Source organism: Sylvia atricapilla, chromosome 3, assembly GCF_009819655.1.
Source record: "Sylvia atricapilla isolate bSylAtr1 chromosome 3, bSylAtr1.pri, whole genome shotgun sequence".
NCBI classification, from domain to species: Eukaryota; Metazoa; Chordata; class Aves; order Passeriformes; family Sylviidae; genus Sylvia; species Sylvia atricapilla.
In genome coordinates, this window is record NC_089142.1 from 14,046,954 (window position 1) to 14,067,246 (window position 20,293).

At 34.6% G+C, this 20,293-nt stretch overlaps 1 protein-coding gene across 4 annotated transcripts in view; it reads left to right on the forward strand.

Moving 5' to 3' along the window:
• The window catches only part of ROCK2 (Rho associated coiled-coil containing protein kinase 2), a 113,727-nt gene that overhangs the window by 63,446 nt on the left and 29,988 nt on the right, over nucleotides 1–20,293 (forward strand). For all 4 annotated transcript variants that reach the window (XM_066314792.1, XM_066314793.1, XM_066314795.1 and 1 more), the window contains exons 5-19: nucleotides 1,432–1,692; nucleotides 7,396–7,540; nucleotides 9,929–10,067; nucleotides 11,743–11,834; nucleotides 12,605–12,764; nucleotides 13,339–13,402; nucleotides 15,124–15,203; nucleotides 15,600–15,648; nucleotides 16,388–16,523; nucleotides 16,652–16,743; nucleotides 16,993–17,239; nucleotides 17,554–17,660; nucleotides 18,317–18,476; nucleotides 19,153–19,313; nucleotides 19,709–19,893. In XM_066314792.1, the coding sequence (XP_066170889.1) occupies nucleotides 1,432–1,692; nucleotides 7,396–7,540; nucleotides 9,929–10,067; nucleotides 11,743–11,834; nucleotides 12,605–12,764; nucleotides 13,339–13,402; nucleotides 15,124–15,203; nucleotides 15,600–15,648; nucleotides 16,388–16,523; nucleotides 16,652–16,743; nucleotides 16,993–17,239; nucleotides 17,554–17,660; nucleotides 18,317–18,476; nucleotides 19,153–19,313; nucleotides 19,709–19,893 (2,078 nt within the window). The remainder of the gene's footprint in view (nucleotides 1–1,431; nucleotides 1,693–7,395; nucleotides 7,541–9,928; nucleotides 10,068–11,742; nucleotides 11,835–12,604; nucleotides 12,765–13,338; nucleotides 13,403–15,123; nucleotides 15,204–15,599; nucleotides 15,649–16,387; nucleotides 16,524–16,651; nucleotides 16,744–16,992; nucleotides 17,240–17,553; nucleotides 17,661–18,316; nucleotides 18,477–19,152; nucleotides 19,314–19,708; nucleotides 19,894–20,293) is intronic.

Below are 20,293 nucleotides of genomic sequence, written 5' to 3' on the forward strand. Positions count from 1 at the left end.
CAATTGTGCCTTCTATGATTAAGTGTATTAGTGTGATATATTTAGGTGATGTGGTCCAGTGGGATAGGACATTGAGCTGGTTTGAAAAAAATGTAGGGCCTGTTCTGATATAGAAACTGGGACAGATCACACTGCTTCTCTCTGTCTAGTTTTGAATTTGAAAAACAAATGAAACAAGAGCCCTAGATAGTTTTAGTTTTAGTTTTTTAGTTTTTTTTAAATTAAATCCCTTGAGGGCAATAACAAAAGTGCTGGATAAAGACATAGTGCTGTTATTTATTATTGTATTAGTATCTCTCTCTATGACAAAATAAATTATTTTGAATAATTTTGATTTTAATAACCCAATGCATTACTGTACTATATATTGCATATATTATCCATTTATGCAAACAAATACAGTGTAACATATATGTATTAAAATATATATCTCTAATCTAGGTCTTCAGTCACTAGTTATGCAAGTAATTTTAATCTAAAGGTCGAATCTCCATAATAACATACCTGCCTTTCATAGTTGCTCATCCTCCACAGTCTTCCTGATTATGACTTTGTCCTTTCCACACATGCTATTTTTCAACTGTCTTTTAATTTTGTGCATGTAATTTAAAGATGTGAATTATTTTCTTTTTTTAGGTAAGGTAAGTATTCCCTGAGAAAAAAGGTGAGACTTTCAGAGGCTTTTTCACAACAGTCATTGAACATTTGATAGTAATGCTTTTTGCTGGACCGGGTTATTTTCAGACCTGGTTATCACCGAGTGGAATCTCTAAAACTTCAGCAGTCTAGGTCTGAAATACATTTTAAAGATACTGAATTTACTTTCACTATCATGCCAGTAGGAAACATACTCCCTGCAACTTATACCAGACCAGTATTTTATTGCTAAGGACAGTTTCTTTTTTATTGTGTTATAGAAACATTTCATTTCAGTTTTATTTCTTATTTCAATATGTGTTGATTTAGACAAAGTCATCAGTGACTTTGCAAACATGTACAGGGATAAGGAATTTATAATATAGGAAATTTTGAAACAGTCTAAGATGCTGCTCACCGTTGAACTATTTTCAAATCAGAACATGATGGTCCCTGTTGTAGATTTGATACTTTGTATTTTCACTGAGTGATACTTCTTAATGCCCAGAAACATGGAGATGGATGGATGGATGGAGGTCTGTAGTATTAAAATAATCAGGAAATATTTTTTATTTCATCAAAAATTATAATGAGGGAGTTCTGAAGTTCAGTAAATTTCAAGGTACGCTCATAACTAATAGAAAAATGTATATCTTATGCGTTTTAAAAATAATCATGAAAACATATTCTCAGGTTTAAGGAAAATCAGAATAAATGGCTTTATTCTTTTCCCTAGCTGTCTGAAAAGTAACTGCATTTTTTTCCTTTCCTTTTTTTTTTTTTTTATTGTTGCAGCTATTTTGTGCCTTTCAAGATGACAAATATTTGTACATGGTAATGGAATACATGCCAGGCGGAGATCTTGTAAACCTTATGAGCAATTATGATGTGCCTGAGAAATGGGCCAAGTTCTACACAGCTGAAGTTGTTCTTGCTCTTGATGCAATTCACTCCATGGGCTTGATACACAGAGATGTGAAGCCTGACAATATGCTTTTAGACAAGCATGGGCATCTGAAGCTGGCAGATTTTGGCACTTGCATGAAAATGGATGATGTAAGTATGCAACTGAATAATTTACTATCTGTTAAACTGTAATTCTAAATTACATTCATATCTAAGGTTATTTTCTTATTAAGTATAATACCCAAAGGAATATTCATCAAATTATCTACTTGGTTAGAAAGCTGTTTCTTGTTTCCTACTTTTAAATATAAGAGTACTTTAAATAATGTAACCTTTTTTGTTGTAAACTGTTCTCTCACACGGAAGGAGGATGTAAACTTACTTTTTGCTATTTTTGAAAGCATCTGCATTTATGAATTTCTGAGGTACATTTTTTTTTGCCAAATGTTTGAAAAGCTTGCAAGATACTCTTAGTTTCAACATTAATAACCTTGGAACAGTTCATAAGCTGACATTTTTTGTAAATGAAATTATTTTATAGGAAAGACATATTCCATGTGGTTTTTTTTTTCTTGTATCTAATTGCTCTCATAGCATCCTCTAGTGGTCATTCAAATGAGGTCACAGTACAGCAGCAGTGGTATGTGATATATTGATCAAAATCTGTCAGTTATTTGTCAGGATGCCAAAACCTCAGTTAAAATTATTTAATTATCTGGATTTAGCCATGTACAGCCAACGACAGTTTTCTTTTGAGTTTATATAAGAATATTTTTAACAGGATAATTTATATTATTAAAAAAATTGAAAATAAAACTACCTTTTTTAGCTTGCACTCTTAGAATCTTGCCTGACAGTGTTATGCTGTAATTTGCAGAATATATTCTTTATATGAAAAATTATAATTATTCTTCCTATGAAAAACTATAAGAGATTATAACATATACAAAAAAAAAACCAACAAAACCCTGTATATGAATGTGCATTATGATTTATCTGGTATTTGAAAGTTTTCTGTAGTAGTGTTGGCAAAGGTGATCCTTTTAAGCTTACTTGCTTTTATGTTTTGGGGTTTGATCTGTATTGTTTAGGCAGTGCTTAATATAATTTCTGCTATCTACTTAATTTGCATTTGCATCATTAATGCATTAAGTTAATATCTCTTCAGCAGTATCCAGAAGTATTGTGTCTGTCTAGGGTGGGTTTTTTCACATGATAATATATTATCTTCATCATTGTCCAACTGCAGCTCTTTATTGAAGTTCACCCTATTCAGTTTTGTTGATGTTGTAGTTGTTAGTCTAAAGGCAGAGATAATAATTACCTCCATTTGGTTGATTTACTTGCCTGTATTTTAGGGGACAGCATTTACATTAATTGAAAAAATCAAAAGTAGTCTTGGTCCCTTAATTAAAAATAGACTAAGAGTCTATTTTTAAGGATTGAATTTTAATTCAGTCCTTAAAAATAAATAATAATTGTTTTGAGTCAGTAGATTGTATTGTGTTAAGGGAATCTGTTGTTTATTGGAAGTGACAACAAAAAAAGCGTCAAAAAAGCTAACAATATAAATCTACCAAAAATAAGGTGATCCTTTGTGCGGTTTTAGGGACTCCAGAAATGGTGGACCTACACCTTATACTTTTTTACTTTTTTTGCTGCTATTGTTAAAAGAATGGAATAGTAAAATGTGGATGATGGTGCTGTAAATGTGAGAAATACATCCATGTTTCTCGTAAAAAGTTACAGAGCTCCACTTTAGACTGGGCATCATCAATGAACCAGTGATCTCCTAGAGAAGTTAACTTTTTAAAAGATTACATTTTAAGTTTTTTGTGTTTCTCAGACTCAGTGGAATGGCAAAAATTTTTTCTACAGGAAGCTTTAGAAGTTGAGAAGTTTTGGATTGTCTCCAAATTTCATTCTACTTCTTACAAAACATGAACACGTCCCAGCTGTGTAAATATAATATTGGTGTTGGCAGACTGATTTGTAGAAAATATATGCTTACCCAATACTTACTTATTTTTTAGATTTGGATCTCTTTCAGCAGTTATGAGCATCAGCATCTTCCTTATGCTGTTAAGAGTCCAGGAAAATTTTGCTGCAATTTGTTAAGAGATTTTTCTGACCTTTGCTGTTCAGCGTTTGCTTAAGTTGGCCGGGCCAGGCCAGAACAGGCATTTGCAGCAGAGTTTCTCCTTATCCTTTTCTGAAAAGAGTTGCTAAGTGTTTTAGTGATCTTTTTCAGCATAAAAGGAACTGTTCTGTTGATGTAACTCAGTCGTCGTAATTGGGGGTTTGTGGTGTTGTTTTTCATCGCTTGTTTTTTTGTGGTTTTTTTAATTAGTGACCTTCTTAAAATCTGCAACAAAGTGAGTATTTCTGTTGTTCAATAAAGAATGAAATTGAACTCAAAAATTTAGTAGGAATAGTGGTTCCCTTTTTTGGTATTTAGGTATGATAAGGTAGAGCAGGGCAGGGTTCACCAGTCTCTGTCTAATCCTCAGGTGTTGTGTAAGAAACAAAACATCATTTGGCTTTGATAGGTATTGTAGGGAGCTCCCAGTATGGCCATGCACAGCACTATCCTGTGCTTAACTGAGCTTTCAGCAGAGCACAGATTCAGAGAGTATCTGTTGAAAAAGATGTGACCAAAAGAAGGAATGTTTGCTCTTGGGATTATTGCCTCACCCCAGGCAGTTCATCTGAAAGAAGCAGCGTGTTCCTCTTTTTGTAACTCAGCTTCTTTTCCACTGAAGCTTGTCCAGTGAAGAGGGCTCTGCTGGATCCTTGCTGCCTCAGTGCATTGTCTGCTAATACCTGATGTGTGTAGTCCTCGTGGCTCCACACAAACACCTTCCAGCTCTTGTTTACTGGAAGGAACTTCCTCAGGGAGTGAAAGCCTGATTGTCAGACTTGGTTGAAGACAGCAGTCCTTCAGGTTTGATGGAGAAGATCCTCCTGAAGATGAAGCCTGAATTGTTTTGTCTTCAGCAATATAATAATGCTGAATGATGCTGGGAAACACTACAGGAGCCACACCTCCAAGTTGTCAGGAGCTGTGAAAACATTGCTGGACAGCCAATTTTTTAAAACTGTGCACTGTACATCTCTCACATAGCTGCAGGAGATGAGTTCCAAGGTCCATCTTGATCTTTTGAGGTGATGAGAAAAGTTTCAGGCTTGAGACTCCCAACAGGAAGCTTTAGATGGTAACTGTTACAGTAAATGTGCTACTCAGGCATGAATGGAGACCAGGCATAAATAGAGGCTTAGTGTTTGAAACACAGGAGTAACACATTGCCCAGAGGAAACAGCACCATTTAAGTTTCTTCAGAATGTAGGGACTGCCAAGCTGCTCTGTACTGTCCCTGTTTACTCAGCTTTTATGCCAGAGATCACGGTCTGACTGTGGTATTAAAGGTACCCAGTACTTAAAAATACATACAAAACAACACCCAAGTTCATTGAAAGAAGAAATGAGCAGGGCAGAAATCTAGGAATGTTTTATTCATGTAATAATGGGCCAACCTCCCTGGGGACATTGTAGACTCCCCATTTTGTGATGCAGTCCCACAGGGTGCTAGATAATCTTGTATCAGCTCCTTTTCCTATGACTGTTGAATCAGGTGATCTTTCAGGTCCCTTCCAAGCCAGGCTGTTTTGTGATCTGCACATGCATTTCTAGGTTAGTTCCTGAGACAGAAGGTAGAGAGTTTTATGGGGAATAAGTACAACCCAGCTCCATGTGCTTCAGGGAGCTGTGGTCCATTAAACCTGACGTTAGCATGCAAATATTGTAGAATTATTTTTTTTTTTTTTACTGTTCAATTCTTTGTCATGTTGTCTGAAAACTTAAAGTGTATTGCATGGAATTCTGTAGCATCTGTGATGTTGATGAAAAGACTTTCCTTGTTGCTGCATACCAGCTATCAGACTTGTGTAGGTCTGACTGGGTTTTGGCACAGCCTTTGCTTTGTTTGTTTAGGACTTCAGAAAATACCAACATGTGTAACAAATTAGAAAGTATTCTTGCTTTGGTGTATTAATTATAGAGGGGGAAAATAGGGTGTTATTAAGTGCTTAGCTGACAAGGTGGAGAGGTTGTGACTGAAACTGCAGACTTCAGAGAACTCTTTCAGAACTGTTTTGGTGATTTTGTTTTTAAACAAAAATTTAAAAAAATAATCTCTTCCTCCTTACCCCGGAAGAGATTCAGGTGGCTCCAACCAGACTTGACTGAGCAAAAATTCAGACTTCTCCTTGTTTTAATTTTGTATTTGGGTAAGGAAGAGATAGATACACACCAGTGTCAGAGCCTCATTAAGTTGCCACAGTCCTACTGGATGAGCAGAACCACATAACCCTAGAGCAGTTCCTCCAGTGTTCAAAGCAAAGACAGGTTTAGGCTTAGAGAAGATATGCAGGTTAGTGCACAGAATGCTGTGACGAGCAGGATTCAAACAGTGGTCCCTTGCCATGTGCTAGATCCATTTTCAAATGCTCCCAACTTTACATTTCTGGAGTCTTTGAGCTTTAGTTTATTTTGCAGTGTTAAAATGGGTTTGCCTGTATTTTTCTTTGTCCAATGAATGCAATAGGTCTTCTGGAAAAGCTAACTTCATTTTCTTATCCCAGTATGAATAAGTTATGTGCTATCTCATCCAGTCTAGAATGCAAAAGTTTACCTGCTCTTCATTCTGGAACTGAGAAGTTAAAATTTCTTTAGGTTTCAGTTTTAGCATGGAGTCATAAAAGATAGGCATTTTCCAGGTGGACGTTTGAAATACTGCATAGGTCTCTACAGTATTTAGTCATCCCTTCAGTTTTTGCCTGCTAATTCGTGACTTTCTGAATTCTGTTTTAGTACAGAAGTAAAAGCTTTTCACAGTTCATATTGTGTGTGAAAAAAAAAATTGTAATGTGGTGTCTAAATTTTGTGTATCAGTAGAATTCCCAAAATTACATGTATTTTGAACTTAATTGTTGCTACTAATATTCTGTATTAATATTCCGAATTAATACATATTGCCATTCATGCTGATGGCAAAATGCATGAAGAATATTTGTAAAACAATTTAGATAAAACATTGGATTGGGAAATAAAATAAAAGATGAGTGTATTTTTGGTACTTCTCTAACTTCATCCAGGATTTCATTTCATTCATCCATCTGGTCTCTCAGAAGTGAATTTCATTAAAAGAAACAAGACTTATAACTCTGAATCAGAATGATGGCAGAGCTGATTGATGCTTCTGCGTCACTTAGTCCCTACATTTTTAGTTTCTCAGTGTGAAGCAGAGAATGAGGAATCATTTCACTGATACAACTGTGGTAATATGTTATAAAAAGATAATTTTTTAATAAAGAAAACTTTGCTATTCTTTAAAAATAGCTTCTTTTATTCTTCTTCCTATCTTTAAACAAAATTTACCTATAACTTCATTTATTGGCTGAATTAGACAAGATCCTTATGTATCTGCTTTGTAGGGCCTAGAATTCATAACTTGTCAGAGTTATTCTAAAGTTTGTCCCTGAATTCAATGAGAAAAGGAGCAGTCTAATACGGTGTGTACTTTCACATTATGACCAATGGTAAAAATAATAAAATCGATGAATTTTGAGAAGATGAAGTTAAGAGAAATGATAGTAGGTGGGGGTAAGCACATTACCAAGAAATGCCATTTTAATCCATATTGCTTCTTGAATTATAAATAGTCTTTACAACACACTCTTCAAACCAAGTATTTTACGGTATACATTTTATGTTTTTCTGCCGTACTGACAGAGGAATTGTTCAAGAGGTGCTCTGAAGCCCCTTGCACTGACTGTGTTGTTACTGTTGCACAGACAGGAATGGTGCGCTGCGACACGGCTGTGGGGACTCCCGACTACATCTCACCCGAAGTCCTGAAATCGCAGGGGGGCGATGGTTACTATGGACGGGAATGTGACTGGTGGTCTGTAGGGGTTTTCCTTTTCGAGATGTTAGTTGGTAAGTAATGATTTCTTCTGCTAGTGAGATTATCACTGAGTCTTCCCTGTGCCTTTACCTGCACTTCCCTGTGTGAAGGCTGCTCGTACCTCACTAACAGCTTCTGACTTTCGGCTGATGCTGCATCTTCACTGCTGTTCTCTTTGCTCTCTGTCACTCTCACGCTGTGACAGCTGTTTGCATGCTTGCTCTGTGATTAGTTCCCTGACTCGGTTCAGCTTAAAACTAATTCTTAGAATAGTTTTAACTGGGGTCAGCTACCTCACCACATTTATTCCACCTCAGGCAGGATTGAGTTTGTAGAGACAGAAGAGATGAGACAGGAATGGCAAGGGCAGGACCATCGTTTTTTTTCCTCCTCCTTTTCTGCAGCACATCAGTGTCTTCTGTTAGGTCAAAGTGTGGAAGTATGGCTCGATTCTTTTATGCTTGAGTCAGGATTTTCTAGTAAAATATACTGGACTGCTATGGCAACGAACATAGAATATAATCTGTTAAGGAGATGAGTCATCTGCATCTTAAAATATAGTGAGGATCAGTATGATAGCTTGGTAGCAAAATACTGATTATGGAAGGATGGAATTGAGCATACAATTATTAAAAGTCCAAATCAGCATTTTCTGGAAATATTGCTGATTTGATGTCTCTGGTATTCTGAGCCAGGAAGGACACTTAGTAATCGCCTCATATGTTTATTTCCAACTCTTTCAGAATTACAACATTTTGATTTTAAGACTGTGGTTTATAGTTAATAGTCTCTCATGAACCATTTTAGCAGTAAATAAAATTATTCCGTTCTTAAAATATTGGGCATAGCCATCCAGAATGTTCTCTCAGCATTTCAGAGCCTCTTTTTTTCCCTCCTGGAATCTAGGAGGAAAATATTATTTAATATCTCTATATCCCACATATTGGTAGAAGGTATCTTTTTTTGTCTATGTCTATGTATCAGATTTTGGCTATGGTCTTCAAAAACTTTGCACTTCAAAGAAAGCACAGACACTGTTTTGTTATTTTGGTTTTAATAAGGCTGCAGTACTAATGAAAATGGTAATTTTATTATGAAAATGAGAATTTTATTGTGTGCTTAAGTAAACCTTAAAATGTTGGTCACAGGATGAATCCCAATGTTAGTTCAGTGACTTAAGATAGTTTTGAGGTGTGCCCAGAATCAAAGCTGTTTGCAAGACAGAAAACAATTGAGAAGAGGAAGGTTGGGAAAGAGGGAGGCAGCAGCAAGTATCAGTGATTGCCACCTGCAATGCACTGGTATGGCAACCTGATAAACTTACTAAAAGTCTAGAAATTAAGTTCAAGCTGGTGTGTGCTAATTTCTTATTTTGCTTTAAAATGACAGAAAGAGACAAAAGTTAGGATTGCTCTTTTGAAAGCAGAATGGTTGTTGTACATAAGTCTGTTTGTACACTTTTTCATGTTTGTGGCTTTTGAAATGCTCAGTTCCTTGTTGGAAGGCTGCAGCCTGCAATGCCAGATGATTCCTGCCTGCACACAGCACACCAGAACCTAGAAAAAAGCCTAGCTCACATGACTGATTATTCACCTTCTCTATTAAACCTATGGATTAGTTGGGAGAAAGGATTCCTGTAAAAGCACCAGCTTCTTGACTGCAGACCCTAACCATTTGTATGTTGAGAATGTTGCCAGTTAATTTGATTGTCAGTTGTCTTTATCACAGCTTATTTTTTTCACTTGCCCCAGTTTTATCTGTAAGTCTAGTTCCTTTGCAAATATCTTTAACTACAACCTAGGCTGGAAACCTCTGGGTGAGGAAAGTCTGTTATTTTAAAAGCCACATGCCATGTTAATATGGGCACTCAAGCTGATGTAATTTGTCAGTCAACAAGATTTATTAATACGGGCTTAACAGTGTGATAACACACTGGGAAGGCTCCTGCTCAGAGCTGACATGCCTTAGGGAGCATAGACCTGTGTAACTCTGAAATGATCTTCAGAAAGCTTTCATGGATTCCTCCCAACAAATCTACATTAGCAAGTCTTTAGTGAGTTTTGGTCCATTTTACCCTTGGAATGTTTAAAGATTGATTCATATGGATGTCAGCCATTATGTAAATTAGAAAATATATTGAGAGACTTAAGGCAGAACAAAAGATGTAATTCACCAGGCAAAATTTTGGTAATAATAGACAGGATGGAAAATGGTGTAGTTTGTAACACAGCCATTTTAGGGAAGGAATATTTTTAGTTCTATACATTATTTGTACACTGCATGTCCAATTTTTTGTTTCTTAATAAAAAACTCTTTTAGGTAAACTGCTTGTATACTTTTTGTCATCTCTTTTATCTTATTCAACTCACATAACTTAAACATGATGTAAAATCACAGCCAATTTACTATTTTATTTTCAGGTGATACTCCTTTTTATGCAGACTCACTAGTAGGAACATACAGTAAAATTATGGATCATAAGAACTCATTGCATTTCCCAGATGATGTGGAAATCTCTAAGCATGCAAAGAACCTTATCTGTGCCTTTTTAACTGATAGGTAAGTGTACATATTGTTCTGGCACTGTTTTTTATTTTGGATGGTATTGGCTGTATTTATTTTGGACAGTACATTGTAAAAATTAATTTCTTCTACTTCTCCTGATCTCTGTTCAAATTTCTTCTGCCAGACCTCCTGTTCTTTAGTTTTTCTTTTGAGGTGTTTTTTCCAGGTATTGTATTTTAGTTCTATGAGCAGATTTGACATCTCTTGTTAACAACACAGTTTTTGCTGGACAAATCCTTCCAACTGCAGTAACAAACCTGTAAGGCTGAAAGTAATTTGTAACCTCCAAGGCAGGGACAAAATTGTTTTGCTTAATGTCTATGTGGGTGTTACTTAAAAAAAGTGGAAGCAAATACTTTTCTGAAAGTAAGCATGTATTTACTGAATTTGTTTAAGGTTTCTTAGAGTGTTTGAAACTTCTTTCGTTTGCTTTGTTGCATTAATTGGTAAATATAGCTAACAAACCTGTGAGGTTATTGTTTTAGCTACAAAAACAAAGTCATAGAATTTTCTCTTAATAGATCTAAGCTACTTATTGAAATGAAGCTGCGTAAGCTTCTTCTTGACCTGAACACTTACATTTTGTTTAGATTCAGAAAGCAGAGATAATCTTCAATTTCACTGATTTAAAAGAACAGTGTATCTCCACAGTTAACTCTGGATCCATGTTGCCTTTTTATGCTTTCCTGTGATCACCTGCACTTGGCTGGAGCAGGGCATTGGGCCCCTATAGAAGGAGGAATTAGGAAAACAAAATGCCTTATAATGGGTTTTGCATTCAAAGAGAGATTGTTTGCTCTACTGAGTGAGCCTGCGGTGGTCAGGAAGGATGTGCTTTATTTAACAGCATTTTTCACCCTTAGTGAAGGGCAGAGAGAAAATATGATTAGAATTTAATAGTGTAAATGTAGTAAGGTGGACTTCCACTACGTGTGTCCCTCTTCCTGTTTATATTTAACACAGGACTCGAGCAATTTATTTGAAACAGATGCTGCGTGATGGCTGCTGAAGCACTTAAAGAAGGACTAAACATCGACCCTGTGATTTATTGCTTCGCATTGTTTTTATGTCCTGTTCTTGTACGTCGTTTCAAGAGAGACTCCTCTGTTCAAACGAAAACTTTCTTGTTGTACTTAAGATTTACTTTGTGGCAAATATCAGCAAGAGATGTGTCAGGGTTAGTTGTGGGGCAGAGGATGGAATTCTTAGAATATTTATTTTAGTCCAGCTTTGAATAACTGTTCTGTGCAGCAAGTCAGACCTTCCCTCACTTACGTCTTACGGTCTGTCATGTGGTTTGGCAGACACGAAAGTTCTGCAGTTTTATTTCCCCCAAGGGTGTTGAGTTTTTGTTTGTGTTTTTAGTTTTTTCTTAGTTTTTGCCTCAGTGCTCTCTTTCTTGCCTTACTCCCCACGTGGCAGACTCCAGATTCTGGACATTTTAGCAGTAACAGGGAGAGTGCATGCTAAGAATCAGTAAATTTTATATAAGAAACTACAGATCAGTGGCTGGTGGTTTTTAAATTTTGTTTTTGTTTGACTATTAGTGCGGTTTACACAGACAATCTTTACTGAAAGTTTCATTGCTGCTTATGAACAAGTTAGAATTTAAATTTTTTAAAAAAAGGGTTATTTTTCCTAATGTGACTCGGGATTAATTGCTGTTTAGGGATGTGCGACTTGGGAGAAATGGGGTAGAAGAAATAAAGCATCACCCTTTCTTCAGAAGTGATCAGTGGAACTGGGACAACATCCGAGAGAGTAAGTAAATGAGGTTAAAAGTTCTATTTTTTTCAGTATTTGCAATTGTAGAAATGAAAAAAAAACCTTATTAAGTACTTCCTATCTCAAGAATCTTGCTCTAACACTCATATTTGTCACTTGTATTATAAAACCTCATATGAGGAAGGGTTAATAAAGACGCATTTTTCCTACTGGAATTATCTCATGTTTTTAATGTAGATGTTTCTATTTTAAACAATGGAATTGGATGTTTCAGAATTTTAACTAAAAAGAATATGGTAGGTTCTGTTTCTTGAGGTTTTTTGTTCTTTTGAGGTGGATTTTTTGTTTTCTTTCATTTTCTTTTAATCTTGTGGCAGTTAGGACGATAGTTTGACAGTGGTCTTGTTTTACTGCTTTTTATGTAAGGTACTGAGAACCAGATAGCTTTAGGTAAAAAAGCAAAGTATGTCAGTTCTCATAAGCTTGTCATAACTTCTAAAGTTATTAACTAAGAATTTTTAAAACGATAATTTTATTTAAAGTTTTATTCTCAAGTGTGATTACCTGACCAAATATGTCTTGCATACTAGATGGTCTTTGTATTAGGCAACGTATACAAAAATAGATTGGTCTAGAAAAGATTGTTCACAGTAATATTTCCAGATCTGTTGTCTGGTTAATGCACATTTAACTCCAAGTTATTTAAGGATAATTTATAATACAGTCTTTTAACACTAGACAGATACCAGCATATAACAAGTGACTGAATCTTGTAGTGAAATGCATCTTTTTTCCCCTTTTTATAGCTGCTGCTCCTGTTGTTCCTGAGCTTAGCAGTGATATAGATAGCAGTAATTTTGATGACATTGAGGACGACAAGGGAGACGTGGAAACCTTTCCAATCCCCAAAGCCTTCGTGGGAAACCAGCTGCCTTTCATAGGATTTACCTACTACAGAGACAATTTGTATGTGATACTTTGTTATGCATTTTTAAAAACATACATGTACATTATTCTTACATTTTTCTTTTTTTTCCACTCTAAATACATAACTTATTCCTGGCATTATATTAATTTGTGTCCAATATGTGAAGATACAAAATGCGAAGTTAGAGTAAAATAATTTGTTTACTCTTTCAATTATTTCAATAATTGTGATTAAACTGTATTTTTATATGCACAAAATTATACAATATCTTAATTAATTAAGGTTACAATTCTGATATATTTGTAATTTTTTTCAAAAATGGCTTTTTATTAGTTATTTTAGAAGAAAGCCTACACAGCATAATAACTTTCTAGAATTCATCTTGAACAATCAAGAAATAATTGTATTAATTAAAAAAAATTACAAGCTGCTGTAGTTTTGAAAACATTCTGTTAAGGAAAAATTCAAATCAGAAAGATGCACTAACACCAAAATAAACAAGAGGAGCATAGGACAAATTGAGACTTGAGAGAATTGATTAAAATGGAAAGGTTGCCAGAGTTGTTGAAAACATGAGTAAGAGCTGGAGGGATTTGTTTTTGTTTTTGACAGGTTGCTAAGTGATTCCTCTCAGTCTTGCAGAGAAAATGAATCTGTGCAATCTAGTAAAAATGAGGTTAGTGCCTTTTTTCCTTAGTATTAATTGGATGATTAACTAATTTTGTTAAGTCTGTTAAGAAAAGACAACGTCTAAAATAAGAGTTTAAGCAGTTTTGTGGGGGGCTTTTAGTCTTTTAATGATCCTCAATAAAAATGATATTTTCTATTTACAGGACAGCCAAGAGGTAAGTATAGTATCTGAATTATGAAAGGAATAAAAAAATTCCTACATAATTTGATGTGGATGTGAAGTATCTTAAATGTTTATTCACCAAATTGTTAGCAGTAAACCAGTTGTATTTTGAAACAGTTGTACTCAAGTGTTAAGGTGCTACAGTATAAAGATAAATGAATACAGATTTTTCTCAAATTCTTTTTGCATCCAGAATTTGTTTGGAAAGCCAATGTGTGAAGCTCTGTTTCCTACAGACAACAATACTCTTGTGAAGGTCCCATGCTTGCATTAATGATTCATGACTGATTTATTCAGAATTTGAAAAAGTAAATTGTCACCTGCAGGGATGAAGGAATGTTTAAATCATTCTCCAGTTGGGGCATATGGAGCATGTTTATCCAGCTTTTGAAGATTGACAAATGAATTTAAATTTGCATTACAAGAAAAATGATGGTATTTTCATATACTTACTTCATTATGTTGGTTAAACATTTGTATTATTCAAGTGTACATAGTATATTTTTAACATTTCTTAAAACTTAAAATTCCTTTTCAAAGTTTAAAAAATACGTAGAGGAAATGCATTATGTATTGATCAGATAAATTTAAATGCAAATGTTTATTAGACTCTACTTCCTTCCTGTCATTGATGAATAGATGAATAGTTTTAGATTTCACCTTTTAAATAGAAATTGTACTGCTGTTTAAAATACATATGGTCACATTCATGATGTTTGCTTTATGTTGTGTTAGTAAATGCAGATGGTAAAATTGTGCATTTCACTTCTGACAACTTATTTTATTTGTATTTTCTCAAGCAACAAGTCTCTGGTTTTGATGTCCTTTTCAGTGTTCTTGTTGTGGAAATCTTCTAATTTTAACAATTATAAAGTGTTTTGGAAAACCACATTTTTACATTTTATGTTTGGGGGGTAGAGGAAAAGGAGGAAAGGAGGAAAATAAATATGTTTGAAAGCCTGAAGTCATGAGATGAATCCAAAATTTATTATTTGTCACAATTATTTTTTAAAAAAACATTTTAGTAAGCAAAGCATTTCCAAAGTGTTCATTAGCTTCCAAGGTTTAAGACTAAGGAATTCTTTTTTATGTGAAGTCACTGAACGTGTTAAGCCATATTATCTGAATATTGTCCAATTTGGTCATGTACACCCCTTTTTTATTTTTTCATTTCATTTAGAAAATGCTATTCAAAAACATCTGCTCCAGTGGAAAGTCTCTGGCTACAGAGCACAGCAAAGGGCCGGTAACAATGTTTTTTGCCCATATAAATTTAATGACTCACAGTCTGTGGCACATAATTCTGTGATGGTTCAGTTCAATTCAGCATGCAGCAAATTTAGTTGCTATAAATCCATATATTTAAAATTATCAGAATTAATACCTTGTAAAGATGTAACCTTCTAGTGATGGTTTTAAAATAATACACTGGAAGACTGAATTAATTTTCCTCACTTTCCCTTATTTTGTTATTTAATTGAATTGCATTTGTTTTCTGTGAAAGCATTTTTATATGGGCCATGCTTTTTTGACATTTTACACAGTTTCAGAAAAAACTAAGCAAGCTAGAAGAGCAGCTCAGTAATGAATTACAAGCCAAAGATGAACTAGAACAGAAGTACAGGTGAGAATGTTTCAACATGTTTGGTATGTTTGTAAAGATGTTTTGTTAGACCTTTTGTTTTCAAATGTTTAAAAGCATTTTAATCCACTTTGGGGATTCCCAGCCCTGCAAGCAGACCTCATTGTAAGTTGCTGGCTTAATTTTTGCTACTCCTGTTTCTACTGGGGTGGTTTTTAGGGGATTTGTTGAGGGTTCTTTTTTCTTGAACTCCCTATAAGAGTCTCACTGTTTAGTGATTTCACCAGTCCTTGAGGTTTCATGCTATTGCTTAAAATAGAATACTTGCATAAAATTAATGAAACAAAAGCACCTGCAATAAATATAGTGAAACACATCAAAACATTCTAATTTCTGTATTATCAGCAGGATTTAAAATTATTTTTCAAATTTGTTCAGGTCAACAAGTATTCGTTTAGAGAAGATTGCGAAAGAGCTCGATGAAGAGGTAAGGCCGTAGATTTCTTACTGGAATTAAAACTTTAACATTTGTGCGTGGATTTTTTTTTCTTCAATAACAGCAAATTGCTTTTGAGTAGCTGTATATTTTACAGCAAATAACACCAGTTGATTTCTTGATATTTATAAGCATGAAATTGTTGTAGCTGCTAAAAAATGTTCATTATTATTTCTGTACTGTAACTGCACACTTCTTTCCAGAACTAGTTTTTTACTGTATTTTTATTTGGCAGACAGCATGACATAAATATCCCATACAGATTTTAAAAACTGAAGGCGTGAGAGTAGTGTTTCCAGAGGAGGAAGGAAAACCCTGCTTTGCATTGTTTGGTATTACTAAAAGGACCCTGTTTCTTGGCCAGCTTTTCATCTTACTGCTTCTACAAATTTGGATGTGGCTGTATACAACTTAAAGTGTGGCTCATGCAGGTGCATGTCAAGACCTTACCTTTACATGTAGGTTTCTCTGCTCCCAGGGTGACTGCTTAAGCAGGTCTACCAGGTTTGTCAAATCCAGATGATAAAACAGTATTTAAATTTGAAAGCTCCTGGCCATAGACATCCTGGGCTGGATTTGACCACGTGTTCTGATACGTTGTATTTGCAGCAGGCAGACAGACTGGCTTCCTCCATTACAGACTGAACTGGGTGCATGAGCTGTGTTTTATCGTATAAGAATACCACTCCTGTGTGTGTAATTAGTGGTGTATTTTTTTAAATATATCCAGATAACTTCAAGGAAGAATGTAGAGTCTGCAGTCAGGCAGTTAGAGAGGGAGAAAGCTCTTCTTCAGCATAAGAATACAGAATACCAGAGGAAAGCAGAACATGAAGCGGATAAGAAACGCAATTTGGAAAATGAGGGTATGTTGAACCATGCTTGAAGGTTCCATTTTGATGTGGGTTTTTAATGCTTAAAATAACTGAATTATCGTTCAAACTGAAGCATTTTTGTGATAGTGATTAACAATGTTGAATTGGTTTTGTTGCAGTTAACAGTTTGAAAGACCAACTTGAAGATTTAAAAAAGAGGAATCAGAACTCTCAAATATCCAATGAAAAAATCAATCAACTACAAAGACAGGTATGCAGACTTTACATACATATATTTTAAAATAATCACTGCTTGGAGTAGAGATTTTTGTAACAGTTGAGGAATTTGAAATGTGTAATTGGGTTTTAAAAGCTGCTCTTTCTTGTTAGGTTTTGGTGTTCAAAAATAGTCTTAAGATATATTCCTTACTTCCTTAATCCATAAAACCTAGTATTTTGTAGTAGAAATAGTGGGACTCATATTTTAATTGTTTCTGAAGTATGTTTTTATCAATCTTAGTTGGATGAAGCCAATTCTTTGCTGCGGTCAGAGTCTGATACTGCAGCCAGGTTAAGGAAGAACCAGACAGAAAGCACAAAGCAAATCCAGCAGCTGGAAATTAATAATAGAGAACTACAAGATAAGAACTGCCTTCTGGAGAATGCAAAACTCAAACTGGAGAAGGAATATCTCAACCTTCAATCAGCTCTAGAATCAGAAAGGAGAGATAGAAGTCATGGATCAGAGATTATCAGCGATTTACAAGGTATTTGTGCAAATCTTCTGAAGTTAAGATTGCTTCTTGTTTCTAGTTTGGGTGGTGTTAATTGAGTTTCAGACTATGACTAGATAAGTGTCCTGTTTTATAAAATGTTACATAATTGGGAACAGCAGTTTAGAAAAAAAGTGTGGTAACATCTATAAAACATTATTGGTAACTTTAAGAATAACCCCAAAGGAGACATTATTAATAGTCAGAATTGGAAGCTGTTACATTTCAAAAATTTGCCTTTAAATAGATTAAATACAGTCTTGTTTTCACACACTGACCAGCTTCATTGATATTTTGGTAATTTTTAGGTCGAATATCTAGCCTTGAAGAAGAAGTGAAAAATGGAAAGAGTGCATTAGCCAAACTGGAAATGGAGAAAAGACAATTGCAGGAAAAACTCACAGATTTAGAAAAGGTAACAGCACTGTTAAATGAACATTGGTGTTACATTCCTACAGAATTTTTCAATTTGTACTTTTATTACTTGAGACACTGCAACCAAATCTATAGAAAAAATAAACCTTGTTTTCAGCTTTTTTTAAATTTTTATGTTCCTATCTGAGATGTGGGAAAAAGAAGACATCATTTTCCATACAATCATGATACATTTTACTTCTAAAGTACTTAAGTACCTAATTATGTACTCTGGTGTGTACCTTTACAGTACAGTAGCTGTATTCCATTTCATGTGTGGAGTTTTTTTAAACTGTCATTATTGCCAAATATAAAACAGCCTCTGCTAATTAAACAAATTTGTTATTGAAAGAAACAGCTTGAAATTGTCTTCAATAAACTTAATTTTTGAGCTGCTCTTACTTCAAAATGTTAGCTGTTAAAGGCAGTAATTCTGTAATTGTTTGCAACTGGGGATATTGTGTTGTGCATTTTTAAGAGCACTTTGGCATTCACAAAGAAACATTTATGGAAATGAGTTCTCAGTTAGTTCCTTAGCATGAGCTCTCTCTTCTACTCCAAGCATCCTTCCAAGCAGCATGTTACTGTTGTTCAAAATTCTGCCACTAACCTTATGTATTTAATGGTTTATTTCAATGTAATTTTTTTCTTTAACAGGAAAAGAGCAACATGGAAATAGATATGACATATAAATTTAAAGTTATGCAGCAGAACCTTGAACAAGAAGAAGCTGAGCATAAAGCCACAAAAGCACGATTAGCCGACAAAAATAAGATCTATGAGTCTATAGAGGAAGCAAAATCTGAAGCCATGAAAGGTATGCGTTTGGCATCTCAGTTGGATATAGGTGTGAATTATACAAAGTAGATAATATAGTCTTTCACTCTGCATTTTCTGGTGCATCTCATGAAAACTGAAATATCTTGAAGAGAGGGTTAATTACCAAAAAAATCCAGAAGATGGCTCTTACTTTTGAATTAAATGCCTTATGTTTCTTGCAGCTACTTAAAAAGCTACCTACAGATCCTGTCGTTCCAATTGCAAAGCATTCACAAAAATTTGGAGCATGCAGATCTTCAAAAGAAGCAAAAATGATTCAGTAATAATGACTGAGTCACCTGGCTTATCAGACTCCCAAACAGCTTCAGCTCTTTGGTTTTACATTATCACAGTCAGAGCACAGTAGATTGAAATGTTTTATTTTTAAAGTTCCGCCTATTTTGTTTGTCTCAGAGGTGTTGAAGATAAACTGCGTGTTATCTAGAAGCTCAAAAGTAGGAAATAGCTCTGTCAGAAATGCTTGAAAAAGCATCCTTTGGGTGTGTACCTACTGTGAAAATTTTAATTAATCACTTTTTAGTAGTCTTTCTCTTCAGTTTTAAAAGGTGAAACATGTGGCTTATTCTTAGTACAGGGTAGACATCCACTTCCCTTTAGCCTCCAAAATCTGCTGTTTTACACTTCACTGATGGCTTATATCTTTTCCTTCACAGAAATGGAAAAGAAACTTCTGGAAGAGAGAGCTTTAAAGCAGAAAGTAGAGAATCGGCTGTTGGAAGCAGAGAAGCAGCGCTCCATGTTGGACTGTGATCTCAAACAATCACAACAGAAAATAAACGAGCTCCTTCGCCAAAAGGATCTACTAACTGAAGATGTAAGAAACACTGACAAAAGGAGTCTTGAGTCAAACCTTGTTTTCAATGTCCCAGTATTTTTCCTGTTAGAGCTGTATTTAGAAATATTTGTGAATTAAAATTTTAACAAAGTTTTCCTTCTCTGCCTTTGAAACTTTAAAAAGTCTACTTTTTAATGTGATGTCATTTTTCTGAAATATTTCAGCATTATTCATGTTAAAAGGTTTGTCCTCTCTAGTGGTAAATCCTGTGAGATTGACATGGAAAAAGTAGGTAATTTAATGTGTGCTAATGCCTTTATTCAGGAAGCAGCTTTGATTTACCAAAAGATGTAAAGGAAGTCAGTTAGAGACTGTTTAAATGTTGTTTTCCTGTGTAGATCTGTAAAATTCACAGGTTTCTGCTTGTTTTTCAGGTAAAAAACTTGACATTAAAAATAGAGCAAGAAACACAAAAGCGCTGTCTCACTCAAAATGACCTCAAGATGCAAACACAGCAGGTCAACACCTTGAAAATGTCAGAGAAGCAGTTAAAACAGGAGAATAACCACCTTCAGGAAATCAAATTAAGTCTGGAGAAACAAAACAATGAATTGCGCAAGTACGCAAGTTGTTCTATATGTTTTAGTCATGTTACTGATTTGAAATATTTTTGTAACAAAAATTGGGAGCAAAATTATTTTTTAAAAATTGCTGCAAAGAATCTGTTATTCTACAGTGCAAAACTTAATTGTTCTTTAAAATAATTTACAGTGACTCTAACTGAGACTTGCCCTAGTGATTCAGCAATGTATAGGTTTGTATTAAAAGATGTTTGTTATCCTAAAAATCTTAGATATGAAATTAAATATGAGTTTGAAATATTAAACAGCTTAAATATGAGTCTGAAAACTTCAGAGAAACACTTACTTAACTGAAGGTCTAGGTGCTTTTTTTAATGATGTAGGGCTTCAGTGAAGAGGAAAGTTACTGGAATTATTAGTCTAGGAGAATTTATCAGT